The 21035-nt window shown below is 53.6% G+C and overlaps 1 protein-coding gene across 1 annotated transcript in view; it reads right to left on the bottom strand.

Moving 5' to 3' along the window:
- Positions 1-18971, bottom strand: part of DYNC2I1 (dynein 2 intermediate chain 1) — a 33594-nt gene extending 14623 nt beyond the window's left edge. The window contains exons 1-10 of the mRNA XM_090287746.1: positions 18784-18971; positions 17868-17921; positions 16869-17307; positions 15208-15299; positions 13375-13683; positions 12445-12500; positions 11187-11241; positions 8376-8453; positions 4202-4424; positions 3589-3691 (exon numbers count right to left, since the gene is read on the bottom strand). Of these exons, the coding sequence (XP_090143872.1) occupies positions 3589-3691; positions 4202-4424; positions 8376-8453; positions 11187-11241; positions 12445-12500; positions 13375-13683; positions 15208-15299; positions 16869-17307; positions 17868-17921; positions 18784-18798 (1424 nt within the window). The 5' untranslated portion in view covers positions 18799-18971. The remainder of the gene's footprint in view (positions 1-3588; positions 3692-4201; positions 4425-8375; positions 8454-11186; positions 11242-12444; positions 12501-13374; positions 13684-15207; positions 15300-16868; positions 17308-17867; positions 17922-18783) is intronic.
- Between the last annotated feature and the right edge of the window lie 2064 nt (positions 18972-21035).

Genomic DNA, 21035 nt, shown 5'->3' with positions numbered 1-21035 from the left:
TTCATTCTGGCTTTGCTGAACTTGGCTGCTTTCAATTTTACGGATTTGTGCCCTTACCTTCTATTATTCTGTTCCTTCTCATTTCTTCCTGTTCCTTCTCTGGCCCCTTGAGACAGACGTGTGGTTTGCAGCCTTTTCTTTTTCCAAAGGTCTTGGAAGGGCTTTCGCTACACCTGCCAGCTTCCATGATCACTGTCGAGAATAGTCTCCAATTCTCATCTGACTTCTTTGACCCCCAGTTTATGTTAAAAGTACACTTCTTGCACTGGCTGGTCTGGCTCGGTGGGTTGAGTGCCAACCTGCAAACTGAAAGGCCGCCGGTTTGATTCCTGGTCAGGGCACGGGCCTGGGTTGCAGGCCAGGCCCTCAGTTCGGGGCATGTGAGAGGCAACCAATTGATGTATCTCTTGCACACTGATGTTCCTCTCCCTCTCTTTCTCCCTCCCTTCTCTAAAAATAAATAAATAAAATCTTAATTAAAATAAAAAAATACACCTCTTAAATTTTCAAACTTCTGGGTATTTCCTAATTACCTTTTTATTACTGATTTCCAGCATAACTCCATTAGGTCAGAAAACATCCTCTGTATCTTTTCAATCCCATGTCCAGAACATGCGATCTTTTTGAGAAACGGTCTCTGAATTCTTCAAAACAATATAGAAATTGCAGTTGTATGTGTAAGTTTCAATGTATGTTAGGTGTAGTTTGTGAACCACATTGTTCAAATTTTATGTTCTCTTCAGAATTTCCACCAGCTGCCAAGACCCACGTGACACCCGCCAACCCCACGCTGTGTCTGCTCTCAGTGCTGCGGGTCCGGCTCCACCTCGTCTGTGACCCCAGTCTGGGTGCAGGCGGGGCCGGGCTGCTAGACTCAGCAGGTGAGCAGACGCTTTGATTGTTATGAAGTGACTTTCTCGTAACCTTCTTGCTCTCAAGTTTCCTTTGCTATTAGTGACATCGGCAGTGTTTCCGTTAGTGTTTGTTTGGTGTGTTTATTCTTTTTCCAGCTCTGTGTCCCATATACAAGGTCTGTCCCTGGAAGTAGCACACACAGCAGGTCCCACTTGTCATCTTGGCGCTGCACCCGACGAGACGCGGCAGCAGCTGGGCTCCTCCCTACCTGACCAGCCCGCAGGGGGACCGGTTTCCTCGCACGGCGTTTCGTCCCGTTGCAGAAGCACTGCCGGTGTGGAGGGAGGCCTGTGCTGCCTGTGAGCTGTTCCCTCCTGTTCGCGAACACGGAGCGCAAAGCCTGGTAGGTTCCAGCCTCACTTCCCGTCTCCCGTTTTCCACATCCCATCACCCTTCCTGACTGCTTGTTGATTAACCACTTTTAAAATTATCCCATTAACGCTTCTGTACTTGCTTGTTATAAAATTCTGCATTATCTTTCCATGGTTACCCCAGACATTTCAACAAGCACCCCTGGCCTAAGCACCGGGCTCCTCCTGCCAGGGCCTCGTCACCACTCACTGTAGCTGCTCCACTGCCCCAGCCCCTGGACCACGTGGCAGGTAGTTTCACCCGCGAGCATGTACGTCCCACGGGCAGCGGCACTGACACATTGACCTTCCGCGGCCCCCGTCTCCTGGCTGGGCCAACACATCACAACAAGCCTTTTCCCTGCATCCCCATCAACACTCTGGCATCGCCAGTTTTTCATGCTCCACCTATTCCTGGAGAAAAAACTCATTTCGTTATTGTCTGAAAGTCCATTTCTCTGACTGTGTAAGAGACTCAACATGCTTTCCTGCGTTTACCGGCGGCCTGGGTCCCTCTGCAGGGGCCGGGCAGCAAGGTGGGGGAACAAGCGCAATCTCCCGGCCCCCGGAGCTCGAGGGCGGTGACCCAGCCCCCCGCCCGCTGACGGGCCCACGGCCCCTAGCTCCGAGCCCCCCAGCCCCTGCGTGGCCACCCCTGCACCGCGCCCTGGCTTGGATGCTCCTGCAGTTCCTGGGTCCCTGTCTGCCGCTCCGGCTCACCTCGGCCGCTGCCCCTTTAGCTCTGCTGAGTAAGTTGTAAAAGCAGCCCCCGCAGTAGGGGTTGCAAACCTCTATCACGTTGCAAGTCTACTTTGCCATGGACCAAACCTCTGGATTCTGTCAGGGTTATGGAGTCAAGCACCTCAGAGAAATTTATTTTTGCTTTTAGTCTCAGAAACCCCGTTCCTGTCACCGAGGAAACAAGTCGGCCCCATGTGCCGCTGGACCCTCGGCTCTCTGCCCACTCAGGCTGGACGCGCGGTGGAGCGGGCTCCGCCCCCCCGCCTCTCGTCCCCTCGCTGGACGCTGTCCCGCAGTATCGGTGCCCTGCGGCTTACATTTCCCCCTCCGTGCCTTTGTTTCCCCACCACACAAAGGCACAGGCGCCAGAGCCCATCCACACGTCTGTAAAGGATCCCTGCATTTTCCACAAAAACTTTAAAATTTTTATTTATCATCAATCCATTCATGTTTAAGCCTTTGATTTTTTAAAGTTTTCTTTTTAAATATTTAGTAAAATCTCTGATCCAAAATAATTTATGTGATGTGCTTATACATTATACATCATCACACAGCTGACGTCCCCAGAAGAAGAGCCCACCTGAGCAAACCAGCGCCTGCTGATTTGACGGCCAACATTTGCTTGCTTTTTGAAGTACGGTTTCACTTCTTATTTATATATGACTAACAACACACTGTGTTAAACCAAATTTAGTTTCCAATACTTGAATTAGGTAAGAAGCAAATAACACCAAAAACCTAGCCATAGGGGCAGAAACTGGTTTTACCATCTCAACAGGTGGCAACAATATGCTATGGAAACTTATTTTCATTATTAAGCATTATTAATTTTTATGACAAATGAGTTATCTGTTCATTTAGCAAAATTTACTGAGTACTCACTAAGGCCATGTACTGAGCTAGATGATAGGATGGATCTCAAGCCACTTAAAACACTATATGTATACACTGTTGACACTTACTCCTAACTCATACCTGGGTCTAATGTCATAGAACCTTGGCTTGAGGCTGCCTCCTCTGAGTTCCATAACTGCCCAGATTTTACCACTTTCTAGATTTACTCACTAGCAGCTTGGACCTGAACATCCGGGAGTCCTGAACTCAAAACTCAGCCCCAGCGGATCTGACCTTGGGCTGCGTCTGCCCACAGGATAGGCCCTGAGGACTGAGTGAAATAATTCACGTGTGGGAGCACAGCACCGGGGCTCGGAACCCAGTGGCCTCCGTGGTCGCTCGCCGCAGGGTGCACGCCCAGCCGCCCCAGGCGGGAGCGGCGCTGTGAGGCAGGCGGCCCGGCTCCTTGGCGGCCGGCGCGGTGTCTGGCCTGGGGCTGCGTGAGTGTGAGGGCGGGATTCTGCCCCAGCCCAGCCGGGCCGCCTCCCAGGGCAGGTCCCGCCTCAGCACACCTGGCTGCTGAGCGGCAGACACCCGCTGTTACCAGGGCAGCCAAACGCGGAAACACGCAGTACAAACAGACTGTACAGTCAGCAGTGAAACAAAATGAAGTGTGTTTTAAAAAAACATCTTGAAAAAAATACATTAAAACGTCATAAACGTTCTGCAAATCTCCCAGGACACCTACTTTTGCTCAAGGGCCCGAGTCCGACTCCTCTGATGGTGAGAAGCAGTTGCAAAATCCACAAAAATCCCACAAACAGGGGCTCTGGAGGATGAACTCTGTGCATCTGTACAGAAGAAAAAAATTTCTTTGTGAAACTGAAACCCTTCAAGCAAAAAGAGTCAAGAGTAACGCAGTTAGAAGCATATTTAAGAGTTACAGGCTGGGGCTTATGTTAATAATGATACACATCCTCTGCTAATTTCACCTAAAACTTTCAGGCAACAAAGCAACATTTACTGTGTATGTGCCAGTCACACTAGGGAAAATTTTAGAAACATTTCAGAATTCATGAGACACAGTCCGATGCCCCCACCCCCGTCCCAGCCCCTGTAAAATGCTCCCCTAGCGCGGACTCTGGGACGTGGACACACAGACGGCTGAGAGGCAGAAACGGGCGCAGGCTGCCGCCGGGCCTTCGCAGGTGGGTCTCCGCAGTGCTCGGACTGGGGACCAGTGGTCAGGCAGGCGTACCGGCTCCCATCACGGTGACAGCTCTGCCCACTGCCCTCCTGTGCAGGTGACCCTCAGCACACCAGCAGCAGCCTCCCGAGAGCAGGCCACAGCAGCCACGTACCTGCCCCCACTGTCCTTTCCTGCTCCGGGCGGCTGTGCTTCTGAAGCTGCTTTGAAGACAACGCACCAATCCTTTCGTTTTCGGCATCGATGGCGTCCTGAATTTCTTGTATCTCCTTTTTCCTGGCTAGAGGCAGCTCTTCCGCTTTCTTTCCCGACTCTGGCCCGTCGGTCCCATCCTCATCCCCGTCTCCATCATAGACCTCGAAGTCGTCTTCGTAGTCCTACAAACAGCAAGACTGTTTGGGGAACTTTGAGACAAACTGACTTTGAAGAACACTTACACAAAGCAAACATACAACTGAAAATTCAAAACAGACAGTTGGCAGCTGCCTCGTGGTGGAGGCAGAGGCCCCTCTGTCTCGCCCCCTAAATGGGTAAGCCAGACATCTGCAATCCAGCCAAGGCTCCTGCTCCCCTGCAAGCGGCCCTGAGAGCCAGGCCCCAGCCCCCCTGCAGGGGGGCACCTCGGAGCACACAGGGCAGGCGGGACGGGGAGGGACAGGGACGGTGTCTGCAGACACAGCTGATTGGCCGCTGTGGCCCCATGTACACGTGGAGGGGTCGGGATGCGGCCCCCACACTGCAGCCGGCAGAGGGTAAGAGGGGCAGAAGCAGAGTCGCTGCCTAATAACCTGTCCCCCCCACACAGCGGTGGAGACGCCCCTCAGGCCTTGGCTACAGCACAGCGTGCCAGCAGCCGTAAGGGACAGTGCTGGGGGCTCGCAAACCCCACTACCCCAACCTGCCAGCCCCCACCTAGATGGAGGCAACCTGGACACAGAGAGGACACCCCGCCTACGCACCCAGGTGGTTAATTTTCATGAGCACAGTGACCCCACACCTGGGGGTGCCAGTAGCACAGGTAAGAGAAAAGCACAGCTTGCCCTACGGCCCCATCTAGTGGAGAACGAGAGAAAGTCCTCTCACCACCACCCTGCTCGGCGTCGGGCGCAAGCGGCGCGGCCAGAATGAAGGGCGAGCTCAGACTTCCCGTGCAAGGCAGCAGGCAACCCAGAAAGGCAACGACAAGTCCCCCGAAACCCACTGAAAGCCTCGGAATTCAAGGCTGCCGCCAGAAAGGAAGCGCAAGGAGGGACAGGAGGCCTCGGGCAGGGAGCTCAGCAGCAGCATCAGGGGTGAGCGGAGCCCGCTGCCAAGGGTGGAAGCGCAAAGGAGCGAACCAACCCTGGGGCCGGAGAGGGAAGACGCGGGCGAAGGGGGGGAACCGAGAGCGGAAGTAGCGCCCTGCGAGACCTGTCTGCCCCTTAGGAAGTGCAGCGTGAGGACGACCGCGTCGGGGACAGAGGGGGAGGGGCGGGGAGCCTCTTCCCAGCGACAGCTCCGGGGGCGACTGCTGACGCGGAGGGAAGGAAACGGAAGGACTTCCGAGCACAAGGAGCCCACAGACCACCTACTTACCTCAACGCACCAAGACCTTCTCCACAACCCTGTGTCTTAACCCTGTCAGAGTTAATGATCAGGAGAACCCCCGAGGCAGCCCGGGAAGACAGAGCGTGACCCACAGGGAAACCCCACCTGATCGCCGCCAGGGTTCCCGGCGGAAGCCCTGCAGGCGGAAGAGGGCGGAATGATGCACTCCAGACACGGGCAGGGGGCGACCAGCAGCAGAACTCCTGAGTCCTCTCGTACGAGGCAGAAACAAAGGCTCCCCGGACGACGAGAGCCGAGGGCGTTCACCCCACAAAACCGCATCGCGGGGACTGCTGAGCGCCACTCTCCCACGGAAGCAGAGACCACGGCGCACAGAGCCCTGAGCACAGGGCGGCGGACGGAGGCGGGAAACGCAGCCCTGCTCCAGGTTATTACACAATTATGATATAACATAAAAGTTAAAGGTGAAAGAAAAAAGGCATTAAAAATAACTACAGCTCCTGCAATTGGACGACGAACATCCCATGAAACATAAAGGGTTAGTTTGTGACAATAAAACATAAAAAAGGGGAGAAAAAGACTGAGCTTGTGTGAGGGAAGGAAGATGCAACCAGAGGACAGCAGCCTCCCAGTGACCACAAACCAAGGCCTGAGAAAGAGCAAAGGGCCCCGGCTCGGGTGGCCCAGTGGGCTGAGCGCCGGCCTGTGTCCCGAAAGGTCGCCGGTTCGATTCCCAGTCGGGGCACATGCCCGGGTAGTGGGCTGGGTCCCTGGGTGGGGGCGTGTGAGAGGCAGCCAACTGATGTTTCTCTCTCACGTCAATATTTCTCTCTCACTTTTTCTCCCTCCCTTCCCCTCTCTCTGAAAATAAGTAAATAAAATCTTAAAAATAAAAGAGGAAATGAAGAGAAACATCATAGGAAACCACCGACCTAAAACAGCAAACAGAAACAAAAGAAAAAAGTAAGAATGCAGATGCAGAGCAAGCAGAAAACAGGAGACAAAACTGTTACAGTTAAGTGCTAATACATCCGTAATCACTGCAAACGCACGCAGCTGAACTCATGGCCTGAAAAACACGACCCAACAGTCTGCTGCCTCAGCTCCAAAGACAAACACAGGCTCCAAGGGAAACACTCCAAGCAAAAGGCATCCAGAGAAAAGCTGGTTAGCCGTCCTTATAGCAGACAAAACAGATTTCAAGACAGAAAAGGGAAAGAAAAAAAGACAGAAAAGGTAACAAAGGATGAAGACAGACACTTTATACTGGTAATGGGAACAATCCATCCAGAAGACGTAACATTTATTAATATATGTGCACCAAATATATTTACAAATGATATTTCTCATAAGGGTTAGTATCCAAAATATATACAGAACTCATGTAACTCAGCAACGACAAAAACAATCTGCCTAAAAAATGGGCAGAGGATCTGAACAAGTATTTTTTCAAGGAAGACGCACAGGTGGCCAACAGTCACAGGAAAAGATGCTCCACGTCACTAATCGTCCGAGATGCAAACCAAAACCACGAGATGTCACCTCACACCCGTCAGAATGGCCGTCATCAAAAAGGCAACAGACAGCAGGTGCGTGCGAGGACGTGGAGAGGGGGCCCTCGTGCACGGCGGGTGGGGGTGCAGGCGGCTGCAGCCACTGTGGGGAGCAGTGTGCAGGCTCCTCAGAAAATCAGCAATAGAGTTACCACACGGCCCAACAATTCCACTTCTGACTGTTTATCCAAAAATGACAAAAACACGCCATGAAGATACAGGCGCCCCTGTGTTCACTGCAGTGTCATTCATGGCAGCCAGGACAGGGAGACGGCCCGCCCGTCAGCGGGTGACTGGGAGAAGAAGACGTGCCCGCAGCCACGAGAAAGGATGCAACACCGCCATTAGCAGCAGCAGGGAGGGCTCAAGAGAGCATCGCCCTAAGTGGAATAAGTCTGAACAGAGGGCAAAAACCACACGCTTCCACTCCTGTGGACTATAAGACAGAACAGTACAAGTGAACTAACCGAAGAGACAAAAACAAACGCCTAGACCAGACCACAGAGTGGCGTCCCCCAGGGGGCAGGCGGGGGCAGGCTGGGCAACGGGGGCCAAGCGCGTGGGGACGGAAGAAAACTAGGCTTTGGGTGGCGAGCACACAATAGGTACGCGGCTGTCGCATTATAATCTGGTGCCTCTGAAACTTCCATAGTGTTATTAACCAGTATCACCTCATAAGCCAACCTTAAGATTTTTTTAAATATAAAAATAAAAAGAAATAGGCTAGACAGTCCTCATTACGGCTCAGATCTTTGCAGGTCGCTGGCTTCAGCGTTGCTAAAGCCCAGGTCTGCATAACCGCTGCACGTGCTTCTCCGTAAACGGGCCCCACTCGGTAGAACAGCCTGCACTAAGGCTCCTGTCAACCGTCACACACAACCACTTCCGTGCTGTGTGCATATATGCATATGCTTCACAAATACACACATGTACGTGTGTGCATGCGCACGCTCGCATGTACATGCACACATACACACACACATGTATACACACACATACAAGTTTGAATGCAGTGCACTTAACGATGGATTAAATCATAACATCGCCTATTACATCATGTTGGTAAGCACTTGTAGACATAGCAAACTTTTTATAGGTAACAGACCTTAATCAAACAGGAATCTGAAGAGTAATAAGAAGAGAGAGAAAAGCTACACACTACTATACTTAAGCTGATTTTAGGAACAAATTATTTTAAGCCAAGAAAAATTAGATGGTTACACGTACTTCAAAATCACCTTCAGCTCTGGCCACGCAGTCATCAGCTCCAACACTCTCTAGGTCGCCGTCTTCCTTCTCAGCTTCCTAGAGGGAAAAATCAAACATATACCAAGCTGCTAACTTAAAAACGTAAGTATTTATAAAACCAACAACCTACCTTCAAATTCTTTAAGAATTTGCTAACTAGTAAGTGTGACCGAAAAGAGACAAACAGTTACCTCCATACCCTTCCTGAGAATGTTCTGGAACTCTGACAGCTGCAGAGGAAAGAGCTGCACAAATGAGCTGCCACCTGAGCAGCCTCTCCCTGGCCTGTGTCCTCCCCATAAACACACACCTACGTTCACTGCCGGGGAAGGACACCCACTCGTGACGGGACCACAGCTATAGGTCTCTGGAGCCCCCACTGTCTCCGTCGGGGAAAGACAGGCGGCCACCACTCGCACTCTGGGGACAAGCAAGGGATCTGCCGAGTCCTGTGGGGTTGGGGGGGCCTGGGACGCTGCGCAGGCCACGCTCAGGCCGCCTGGCTGGGTGTCTGGGGTGAGTAAGGGGTTGCCAGGAACGCCTCGTCAGTGGGGGGCCGGGGAGAGCCCTTTTGTGCAAATGCTTGATAGGAAAATTTGCCTGGAGTCACTGTGCTGCAGTGATGTCACACCGCAGTTACTGCACAGGTACGTGGGACGTCGCTGGCTGGTTAGCAAACGCAGAGCAAACATGAATGCAGCAGCGCCGCCTGCTGCCCCGTGCTCGAGGTCACTGAGACCCCAGTGGCTGCCCCACGTGCCCCCCAGAGGACCGGGTCCCCTGCTTCTCTGTGTGGCTGGAACCAGCTGGGGTTTGGCCAGGTGCGTGGCGCCTGCGCTTCCTGCCCACCTCCACAGAGAGCGACCTGTGAGCTGGCCATTCTGGGAGCAGTGGGCGGCCCGCCCTGCAGGGGTTGCTGCTACAAGGAAGACTCTGAGGCGTCACTGTCACTGTCTAACACTGGAGACAGCACCGCGGGTCACCGAGAGGGAAACGCAGCGCTCCCCGCACATCAGAGTCCTGCGGGAGAGCTGCAGGCTCCAGGCACGCGGTGTCCCTGCTGCAGAGCCCCCCCATAAGCCCGGGGGGTGGTCCGGCAGCTCCAGGACCATGCCAGCCTGTTTCCCTCCTGTGGCTAAAAAGACAATGTAAAATGTGTCACTGATGATACCTTATAGTCATTATATGTTGAAAGGATAATACTTCAGAAGTGAGGGATTCTATATGTTATTAAAATTATTCTTGTTTCCTTTTCAGTTTTTACCGTGACTGGCAGAAAACTGACATTATAAACGGGCTCACGTTCTAGGGAACCGTGCGAATCTGGGGCTCACAAACACCTGCGAGACTGCACCTCAGGAACCTGACCCACAGGTTAGGGGAGGCGTCGGTGCCGTCAGAAACGGAGGGTTTCCAGTGACTGCTGCCTGGGGTGTGGGGGGTGAACAGAAGACGGTGTCTAAGCCCCCACATACACCGCGACACATGGGATAAAAGGTGAGATGGGAAGAACTGCGGGTACGGCCAGTCCTCCCCTCGGGTGTGGCTGCAGCTGGACGGTCGGTGACCCAACCAGCCCCAGGAGCGAACAAATAAAATGTGTGCCCATGAAAAGCACACAGGCTGCATGAACTAAATTACACAAAATTGTGTCTTTGTGTTTGTGTGGGAAACGAAGGGACACAGAAAAACATGGCACGGAATGTTAAAGCGTCATGGCTTTCAGAGAATTATCATAAATTATAACAACGAAGACAAACAAGCTAGAGAAATGGCTGGAGGGAGAAGCAGCGGCCCCACCACACGGCTCCGAGATGGCCCTGGTGCAGGCCGCTCCGACAGTAGCGATGGAGACGGCCCCCAGCCGAGGCCGGGGAGAAGGGCCTGGCCCGCCCCGCTCCGCGCACACATGCACGCGGGTGCACACGAGGCACTGAGAGCGTGATGCGCTTCCGTGAGCAGCGGGCTCTGCGCAGGAGCTCGGGACAGCAGATGTCACCCAGGACCGCCCCTCAGCCTTCCGGCTAAGAGCAAGCGAGTGTCAGGTGGCGCCTGCCATGAGGTCCCCCGACCTGGGCCTCTCTCTGGGAAGGTTTTCAGCACTGATGCAATTTCTTCCTCACCACAGGTCTGCTCAGACCTTGTTTCTTCCCGAGGCGGTTTTGGCCAATGACCCCGTCCAGGAACTGGCCCCTCTCACCGGAGCTGCTGTAGTCTCCCCGTGAGTGACAGTGGGTGCCGACGCCCCGACGCACACCGAACTTTCTATCTCCCCGTTAATGCTGTCGGTTTGCCTCCTGTAGTTTGGGGCTCTTCCGTTGGGTGCGTGTTCATGTGTAACGGTTACACCATCCTGCCGAGCTACGTGTTACGTGACGCCCACCGGCAGCGCCGCGCCAGCTCTGGGGCGGGTGCTGTTTGATGGGTCCTCATCCACCGTTTTAGTCTCCATCTCTCTGAGACTCTTCATCTCGAGCAGGGTTCTCAACCTCCCTAGTGCTGCGACCCTTTAATACAGTTCCTCATGTTGTGGTGACCCCCAAGCATAACTAAAGCATAGCGATTAATCACAAAAACAATATGTAATTATATACGTGTTTTCCGATGGTCTTAGGCGACCCCTGTGAAAGGGTCGTTTGACCCCCAAAGGGGTCGCGACCCACAGGCTGAGAGAACTGCTGACCTAGAGTGTCTGCTCTGTGCCTCCTGTAACCCCCACCCCAATGAGTCACCTGCTAATGAGGCCTCTCGGGCCCGCTGGGCCCACGAAGACCAACGGGGAGCTCTCACCTTCCTTCTTGGGTCCTGTTCTTTCCTGCTGCTCCTCACTGCGCTCTCTGCCTGCCTGGAAAGGAAGTACAGTCCACACCGAAATTAATTTTAAATAAAGACTTAAAAAACACAACATGTCCGCGTCAGTGAGGACTCATCAATATTGGACAAGAGGAAGAACTGCCGTGAGTGGGCTTTATTAGAGCTGCGACTCCGAAGTCTTCCCAGTCCTTCACTATCCCGTGAGAATCCAGGACACAATGTATCTCCAGTGGAGAGACACTGTGTTAACAAACCCGGGTACGAATCTACGTCCTTATACGAGTTAGAAAATTCCTCTAATTTTATTACCAGTCCCAAACGTTATTTTATGTTTAATATAATACTTGCATTTCCAAAAGAAAGACTTATCTTTAAAATGTTCCATTTTGTCATACGCTGCATGTTAGTCGGGACCTATAACTAAGGCTTTCAGAATTTCAAAGTGATTCTCAACTGTGGGACCTACATCCGCAGCCATTCCGTGCGGCACGTGGTCTGAGACAGAGCGGAGCACGGCTGCCTGCACTCCGGCACCCTGGCAGTGCATTGGCCAGGGCTCTGCCCTCACCCCCGGGGTTTCGGTGCTGGCTTTGCTCAAACCTGTACGAACTTGGGCAAGGCGTTTAGTCTGCGTTCCTCCTAATCTCTGAGAAAGAATTACCAAATATGGCTGCCATAAAGACCAAATTAAAATCTAGAGCTTACATACAAACTCTACTCGGTGATCTTCACAAAACCCACACAAAGCAGGTAATATTTTGGTGAAGAACAGGCTCTGAAGGGCCCCCCAACACCCCAGAGGGAGGCAGACAGGTCGTTCCTGCAGGCTGGGGCCTACACCCTCGCTCTCAGGACTGTGGGGCCTCAGGCCTGGAGCTGGGGGTGCACGTGGACCAGCAGCCCCTGCAGACAGTCTACCCTCCTGGGTGGGTCTGTCCTGCCTGCAGAGGGACCACCTTCCAAACCAGTTACTCCCCCAAAGCAAGTTCTGATTTTCTAATTTTGTATGAACAAATGTAAAAAAGGCAAAACGGGACCAATACTTTGAAACAGGGTATATAAGATCCTCTAGTGCACTTGAGATATACTTTGGAAAGGCTGAATGGAGAGTCAGAGAAGCGTCTCTACCACTTAGTGCCATTTACTGGCTATAATCAGGCGCAATAAAAATCAGTTTAAAGCATTCTACGTGTTACACACAATCACAGACAACAAAAGAATGTGTGTTCCTTACCGGCTGCTGGTTCCATCTCTCTTTGAACTTTCCCCTCGGTTTCTGTGCTCACCATTCTATAAAAGAAAAACAATTCCATAACCATTCATCAGTAAATCATAATGAATTAACCGTATTTAATAAACTCAGTGAAACACGCATGTATCTACGCCACAGGCCTCTCATAACTGTTGTTATTAGCATTTTTAGTACGTTAAGTAACTGTGTAAGGGGAACCAATAAAGGCACATGTACTAACAGGAGAGCACGTATTAGCTCAGTGAGTAGCAGTTATACTTATCAATTTCATATTCTTCTCAGGTAAGTAGGACTAGTTCCTTACACTGCTTAAAATTAAAGTTTCAAACTGATGGAATGTGGCTATTTCACAGACCTATGCACCTGCAGACAAACCTATTCTTCTCTTAGATTAATGAATGTTTACAATTAAAAAGCATTCGCCTGTGTCAGTGGACAGGTATACGTGGGCTGCGGAGACGCTGGTGGGAAGCATGGCGTGGGGGCTGTGAGGCCGGCACTGCCGGATGGAGGCCCAGGAGGCAGCTGCCCTCGTGGGGTACAGGAAGATCACAGGCCTGGGACTTACCACGGAAACTGCAGAGCAGAATGTGAACACGCCCCCCACCCCAAGAAAGACCGGTCTGGAGAGCAATACACAACATGCACGGGAAGCCCTAAAACAGCTACAAGTGCCCAAAGGCTTTCTTTGACCCATAAATTTTACTTCTAGATAACTATTTCTAGAACACAATCAAAGACAAGTGTTAAGATCTTCCTACATCCTAGGTTGGGAATCTCTATGTACTGACCACACGACACAGGCGTGGACCACCAGGCGGTGACTCTCAGCCCCCTGGCTGGCCCCCGTCTGTGCTGCGACACGCCTCCTGCTCCAGGGGCGGCCGTGGGCAAGGAGCACCAGACGCGTACCTTGGGCTCCCTTCTCCCGTGCTCTTCCTGCAACGGCCTCTCTCTTCGGTCCACGCTGCCTCGGTGCCTCTCGTCATCAAAACGAAAGCCTTCCTTCTGTCGTTTCTCTTTGCGTCCTTCTTCCCCTTCCTTTTCGGGGAGCGAGCTGCTTTTTTCTTTGGAGTCTTTCTCCCTCTTCTCCCTGGTGCTGCTTTTCTCTCGATGCTTCTTTCCCTGGTCGGCCTCTCTGTGCTTCCTGTGTCTTCTTCCCTCTTCCTCTTTATAAAGCCAGTACTTCAGGGGGTTGTCCTTGCTGTCACTGTACTGCAACTGTGAAGGGACACAGCAGAGCCTGGGCAGACAGAGCGCGCCGCCGTCTCCCGTGCACACCACGGCAAGGGCGTGGCAGGCCGGCCACGCTGCCCGTCCCCCGCCCGCTGCAGGGCAGCAGGGCCCTGCAGCCACTGCCCTGTGCGGTCCAGGCCTCCTCTACAGCCCGTCCCCGTCCCTCCTGTCACCCTCCCCGACACCTGTGCACCGCGGGCTGCAGCCACACGCAGGCCCTCCTGCAACACTGTCCACAGGTGCCCGTGGGCCATCTCCGGAGCGGTTCACCATCTGTGTCCCACACACAAGGACACTCTTAAGACCGGGCACCTTGGTCGAGTTAGCCCTGCACCCCAGACCACTGTGGATGCTCAGTGACAGCATGACCCCAACACAGGCTGGTGGCTGCGGTGTGCCGGTCAGGCTGTCAGCGTGTGCTGTTTGGGCTCTGGCCCCCGACTTGGGGAGAGTCATCATTTCCCCACAGAACCCAAACCGAACCCCCATTCACTCTGAGCGGTGCCCCTGGGTCACCTGCTCCACAGCTGAGGGCTCTGACTGCACAGCCCCCCTCGTCCCCGTCCTTCTCCCCTCCCCTGGGCCCCGATGGTCCCCACACGCCCACCTGCTTGTCTCCACAGAAAACATGCTGACAAGCCCCCGGCCAGACGCCCTGGTTTGGCCTACCCCACGCCAGCCACTGGAATAAATTCTGTGGAGGTTAAGGGTTTAAGTCCCGAGAAAAATGTTAAGGACCCAGAACAAAACCTAAGGGGCTCTATACCGCGATCACTTCAAAATTTTAAACTCACTACGTAGAGCTTCCACAAGTAAAATTCAAAACACACAGAGATGCCCTGACTGGTGTGGCTCAGTGGGCTGGGCATCGTCCCGCAAAGTGAAAGGTCGCCAGTTCGATCCCCGGTCAGGACACATGCCTGGCTGCAGGTGTAATTCCCGGTCAGGGCATGTGCGAGAGGCAACCGATGGGTGTTTCTGTCTCACATCCATGTTTCTATCCCTCTCTTTCTCCCAGCCTTCCCCATCCTCTCTCAAAATAAGTAAATAAAAAAACAAAACAAAACACAGAGAACCCCGCAGAGAGCAGCACAATGACGGGCAGAGTTCATCTGTAAAGTGCCCTTAAATGAAAGGCTCCGCTAGAAAGGGAGCAGGTGCCCACTGGCAGGGACGGCGTTTGGCGTGTGTGCCACACGTCAGAGCACAGGAGGACACACCCGCCACACACCCAGACACCACAGCCACCTGTGCTCCTGAGTCACGCCGCCGGGCACGGCTGCTGAGACATGGGACGGCGCCCGGAGAACAAAAACAACAACGGCCGTGACGTGAGGCGAATGGGGGTGTCTGCGTTCACTGATGCAGCACACTCCCTTCCAGAAGGGTCCCAAGGCAATAAACGCGGAGTTTACCCCGCTGTCCTGTCAGGCCTGCAAGTCTCCGTTACAAAGTGCCCACAACGCCTCCAATAACCGCGTGTCATGGGCGTGGTGCCTGGTCTCGTACCTTTCTTTCTCGGTATCTTCTTTCTCTCTCCTCTTCTCTTCTTCCCAAGTCCTCATCTCTCCTCTCCTTCTCTTCAGTTCTTACTTTACTTACTACAAAAAGAAAACATACTTTTAACATCCCTGAACTTCAACATTGAAGTGGTCTCCTAACGTCTGTACGCACATTACAAGATTATGTATCAACACATAGAAGCAGGTTCTTCAATTAGAACACATCCTACAGTCGCAGGGATGGAAAGGTCTAGACTCTAAACTAAAAATGCAATAAAAGAGATGACAGTGGTAGCTGCCACCGAGGCAACGGGGCAAACGTAAGACTAACTGCGGATGCTCGGAGGCGCCGGCCAAATGCATGCCCCTCGGGGCCCCGCGTCCCCGGCGGGTGGCTGGTCCAGAAACACGGGCCTGTCGGGCGGACGTTTCTGCCAAGTGCTCAGCCGCACTTGGGGTGAGCGGGGACCCCACGGCTTGAGGGCGCTGTGGAGACAGGAGGCCCCATGATGAGGACGCCACTCACAGCCTGTCCAACAGTGAAAGCTGGACTTCCGCTTCTGAATCCACGCAGGCAAGTTATTAGAATTAAAATGAAGAGAATCAACATTTTACAGGATGAGGACGGCACGAAGCATTCAGAGACCATTGAAACGAAGTTCACTCCGTCAAAAAGCATTCGCTGAGCACTGGCCACCTGCCCAGGAGCCTGAGGTCCAAGAGGTCAAAACGAGAGGTGAGGGCTCCCCAGAGGCACCCTGTGGGGGAGCCGGGGAGGAAGGTGAGCCGGCCAGGCCCCCACGAACCGCAGGAGAAAGCCCGCGATGGGGTGGGTCCCCGGTGTTCCAGCCTGAGGGCGAAGGGCGCAGGTGCCGTGGGCCAGAACGCAGGGCGCAGATGTTGCAGGGCTGTCAGGAGTCCAGCTCAGGGCGTGTGATGTTCGCCACGAGTACCGACATCAGAGTGCAGGCGGGGGCGCGGGCCCGCCACCCAGGGAGGAGGCCCAGAGCTTGGGAATCAGGGCAGACAGTGGTATTCGTAACCATGACACTGAGCGCCGTCGCCTGGCCGACTGGAGCCTACCCCTAGCAGCGCCGCGCGCGGCGGAGACACGCCTGATATCCCCGGAGCCCCTCCAGCAGGAGGCGGGCGCACCCCCGCAGCCAGGCCCGTGGCCTGCAGACAGGACTGAGAGCAACTGGCTTCCTCTTGTGTCTACGCCGCCAGCTGCATTGTACAGGAAGCATGCGCTACCCGTATAATAAAGAATAAAAGATCCTTCGTGGGGGCCAGGGGAGGCACCTCTACCTCAGACTTCCTAGGAATCCAGATATAGATATTGTTTAAAATAAAATTGATACTTTTGAGGAATTTTTATCAAAGAGCTTCATTTTTCTTTATCTACAATGTGGACTGAAATTGGGATAATTAATCTGAAATACGTTTCAATAGTAAAACTCCAGCAAATGAGAAAATTGTCACTATCGCTGGGATGAGTTTCGAAAAGGACAGCGCTGTGCGAAGCGCACAGCTCAGCGGGAGCACGGCCCCCCCCAGCTGAGCCCCCCGAAAGCCAAGGGGGAGGGCGGTGCGGGGAGGGACAGCTTCAGAGGAGCACGGCCCACGTGAGAGGCCGCGGGACGGGACCGCACGGCCCCGGACACGCACCTGACCGCGTCCTGTGCTTGGGCAGGTCGGGAGGGGGCCGGCGCGTGTCCAGGCCCAGCAGGTCCCGATGCGTGGCGGCCGGCTGGGGCTCCTCCCGCCGCGCGTGGCGCTCCCGGTTACTCTCGCGGTCCCGCTCCCTCCCCTGCTCTTTGCCTCGGCTCTGGTGCTTCCCCGGGTCCTGCTCTCGGGCCTTGTCCCTCAGCTTCTCTCTGTCCCGGTCCCGGACATCCCTTCTCCGCTCCCGCATCTTCTCCCGGTCTCTGTCCCCGCGCGGATGCTCTCTGGAGCCGTGGCCGTCTCTGTCCGCTTGGCGCTTGGCCTCCCAGTCAGGGTCCCTGGGCTTCTGCTCCTTGAACTCCAAGACGTCTGTGTCTGAGTCCTTCTGTAGCTTCTTTTGCTTGTGCTTCTTATCTTCCCTGGGAGCACCTGGCTGTGCAGCCTAGAACAAGAGAACGCGCAGGAAAGGGCCTTAAAACCCACCAGCTGCCCCTGCTGCCCCGGACAGGAAGGGCAGGAGTCTCCACGCCCACACCAGGGAGTCAGGCTTAGCATTTCCGTGACCGCAGACCGGCGCTCCCTTACAAGACACTCACGTTCGTTGTCAAGTTAAATCTGAAACACTGCATGGATCAGCAGGGACAGACACTGACGCTGGGTCCCAGTCCCCGAGACGCGGCCCGCCTGGGTCCCACTTCAGGAACAAGAACCCTCCTTACGAAACGCTCGGGGGGTCTCTATCTCGACCCCCAAGCCCCCCTCCACACACGCACACACAGCCTGCGCTCCGGACCATGACAGAAGCGGGGGCTGGGGAGGTCCAGGCTGGGCTAGGAAGCCCTTTCCCGCCACCAACCCGGGGCTATAAAGCGCGTGGCTTGGCCTCTGAGAAAACAAGAACAGGCCCCTGAAACGAGCCGCGCGGAAGCAGCTGTGCGGGCTGCGAACCGGGAAAGCCTCTCCGATGCAGCAGACCCCAGCTCAGAACTGGAAGTACGTTACCCAGAGGTGTTTCCTGAGGTCGCTTGCCTTCCACGTATCATCTTTGGTTCTTCTCTAAAAACAAAAGTATAAAGTTAGACTTTTCCGAATCTAAAATAACCAGTTTTGCAAGCTCTAGGAAGCTGCTTTTCATTATGCCACTTTAATTAATGGCAGTTAGTCCTTAATACACGAGAAATTACTGTCTACCTACCAGAATAAAAGACAATAGAAATATAAATTTTAAAGGTTATTCACTAGTCCAAAACATGTAACTGACTGCAGAACGTGTTCCTCCGGCAGCCGCAGCACGTCAATGCCCGCGTCGCGCCGAGGCGCCCGTCCCGGCGCCGGGAAACCGGCTGTCATTCACCCGGCGCTCCGGTAACCGACACGAGGTCAGTCGGGCGTCTGAGGAAAGCTGACGTCAGAAGGAAAAGAGCCCTGGCCGGTGTGGCCCAGTGGACTTAGTGCCGGCCTGTGAACCGGAGGGTCGCCGGTTTGCGGGTTCGATCCCCTGTCAGGGCACGTGCCTGGGTTGCCGGCCAGGTCCCCAGTTGGGGGTGCGCGAGAGGCGACCACACGCTGATGTTTCTCTCCCTCTCTCTCCCTTCCTCTCTCTCTAAAGTTAAATATTTAAAAACAAACTAACAATACGACTTCACCGCCCAGTCACGCTGCTTAGGTCACATCACGGTGCCAGAGTTGGCGGACGGTGAGTGCGGCGTAGAAGGAGGCGGTAAACCCAGCCGGACCGGGTCCCGGAGGCCTCGACCTCCGACCTCTGACCTCCGCGCATCACGGCGGGAGTCCGGTCCGTGCCCAGGGCCGCCCGGTGACTGGACAACGCGGGGTCTGGACCAATTAACCAAGTTCTGTGAACTTCCCAGAGATTCCGCCCCGCACCCGGGACCACGCGCAGCCCGTGTGCACCCACCTTCCCGGAATCCATCGCCGTTCGCAGGTCCGAGAGGCCGGGCTGCGCTCCGCGCCAGGGGCGCGGGCCGGAGAGGAAAGGCCCGCGGTGTCCAATCCTCCGTCCGGCCGGCGTCTCCGCCTCCTAGCAACCGGCAGGCTCAAGCAGCGGAGAGCCGAGCTCCCGCTGGCCCGGCATGCTCCGCGGCCTTCCGCAGCGCGCCTGCGTGTCCCCGACTCCTAGCAACCGGCAGGCGCGAGCAACAGAGAGCCGAGCTACAGTTGGCCCGGCATGCTCCGCGGCCACCCACAGCGCGTCGGCGCGTTCCGGACTCCTAGCAACCGGCAGGCAAGAGCAGAGGAGGGCTGAGCGATCGCTGGCTTGGGACTTCCGGGGCCGAAAGGAAAGGGACGCTGAAGGAGGTTGGCTGAGCTGGAGTCCCCGCGCTGTCGGATTCCTGGACGTGCAGCCCTCGCTGCGGGAACGAAGCTGGGCTGATCCCGCTGTGGGGCGGGCAGGCGCGGAGCTAAAAGAGGGAAGTGAGGCACGGCTGTCGCTTAACCGGCTCCACTTATCCTGGAGGCACCTGAGCCTGGCTTGTGGGAAGGCGGTGTGTCCAGACCTCCCAGATCATCTGTGTAACATTTCCGCGTGTTGTCATTTGATAAAACACACCCTCTAAGAATGTCAGAAATCAATGCATTTGAAAAAGTCGTCGTTGGAAGGATGATTTTTTACGCAGCATTAGAAACGAGGGCTGAATCACGAAGACAAACTGTTGAGTATCCCAGGGGTATTTTGTCACGCGCGGGGTGGAGCGCTGCGGGTCCCACTCCAGTGGGGCGCTTTGTCACTCACACTCAGCTGTTCCCCAAAACTGTTTTGCATTTGTTTGGTATGCACATGATACTTAAAAAAGATAACACTTAACGTTTTCACACACCCACAAAAAAGAGTGAACGCCTAAATCATGTTAAGCAACGCATCAGTGAGCATGATAGTCTGTGCTTTTGGTATCCTGTTTTCTTGGTAGATACAGAATTTATTTTTCAGACACTGTTTTCGAGTCACATACTATTATGAACCAGTTTACAGTTTTATGGATCCATCTACACGTTCCAGATACAAAGACTGTTTACTTAGCTCCTTGTCTGACAGAAAATAACAGATCCAGTAAGTCTTTTATATTTAATTCTACTCTGATTTTGAACATATCACTCCTACTTTTTTCCATGTCCACTCATCAGCACTTAGGAAGAACATAAAAGGAAGGTAGGAAAGGTAATATCAGTGGTAGCTATGATTTATTTAGGGGCTGCTCCAAATGAGGCACATGACTAAAACTCCATTTGGTGATACTTAATTCTCATACCATCCCATGTGAGGGAGGCATGTTACAGTTTTTCAGATTGAGACTGAAGGCCAGAAAGGTTAATTCACTTGCCTAAGGTCACACAGCTAGGGTGATGGATGATCTGGTGCCAAGTCATTCTCTCAACCATTGGCATTATGTCAACCGAGAAAACAGCTAATCCTGACAGTCAACAGGCACACTGCAAGAACGACCCTTCTCCCTCATGTCTCAAGTGCAATCACTAAGTCCTGTCAAGATAATTATGTCTTGTCTATATTTTTTCATTCTACCCCTACCAACCCATCCTGCACTGCAGCCAGTTATCTAGCACATGTATCTAATGTCACTCCCTGCTTCTCTTTCATCACCAAATGGAATAATTTAGTCACCCGAACGCACCATATTCACAGGCTTTGCAAAAGCTATTTCCTCTTTCTCACTATGCCCCCAACACTTGCCAAGTAAATGACTATAGAGGAAGCTAAAAACAATCTCTCCTTAGACTTCTTAAAATGATTATTTTATAAATACATTTGCCAATCATTTGCATTTTATCTTGCAGTATTCTATTATCTTTATTTAGTAGATGACTTACTGAGTTAATCTGATGACGTGGGAACCATAGAAAAGCTAAAACACAGTCTGTCTTCCCAGGAGCTCATAATTGCTAGGAGAGAGAAGTATGTGGACAACTATTAAGTAACCTGAATGAGAGGCAGAGTGGCTCCCACCTCTACAACGGAACCTCTGTAGAGGTGTTGGGGATGCCGCTGGGACGGGGGGAGGTGGAACAGGTGGGCAGGATGATCAAAAAGGCCCAGACATAGGCAGGAGAGTATCTGAAACAAAGCGGAAGGGATTGAACTTAAACAGAAGGCAGCACTTTTCTCCAAAGCCGGAGGGATGAGAGCAGAGGCTG

This window comes from Furipterus horrens, unplaced genomic scaffold, assembly GCF_987537825.1.
Source record: "Furipterus horrens unplaced genomic scaffold, mFurHor1.1.pri manual_scaffold_9, whole genome shotgun sequence".
Classification (NCBI taxonomy): Eukaryota; Metazoa; Chordata; class Mammalia; order Chiroptera; family Furipteridae; genus Furipterus; species Furipterus horrens.
Note: the sequence above shows the minus strand (reverse complement) of the source record. Positions and strands in the feature narration are given on the sequence as shown.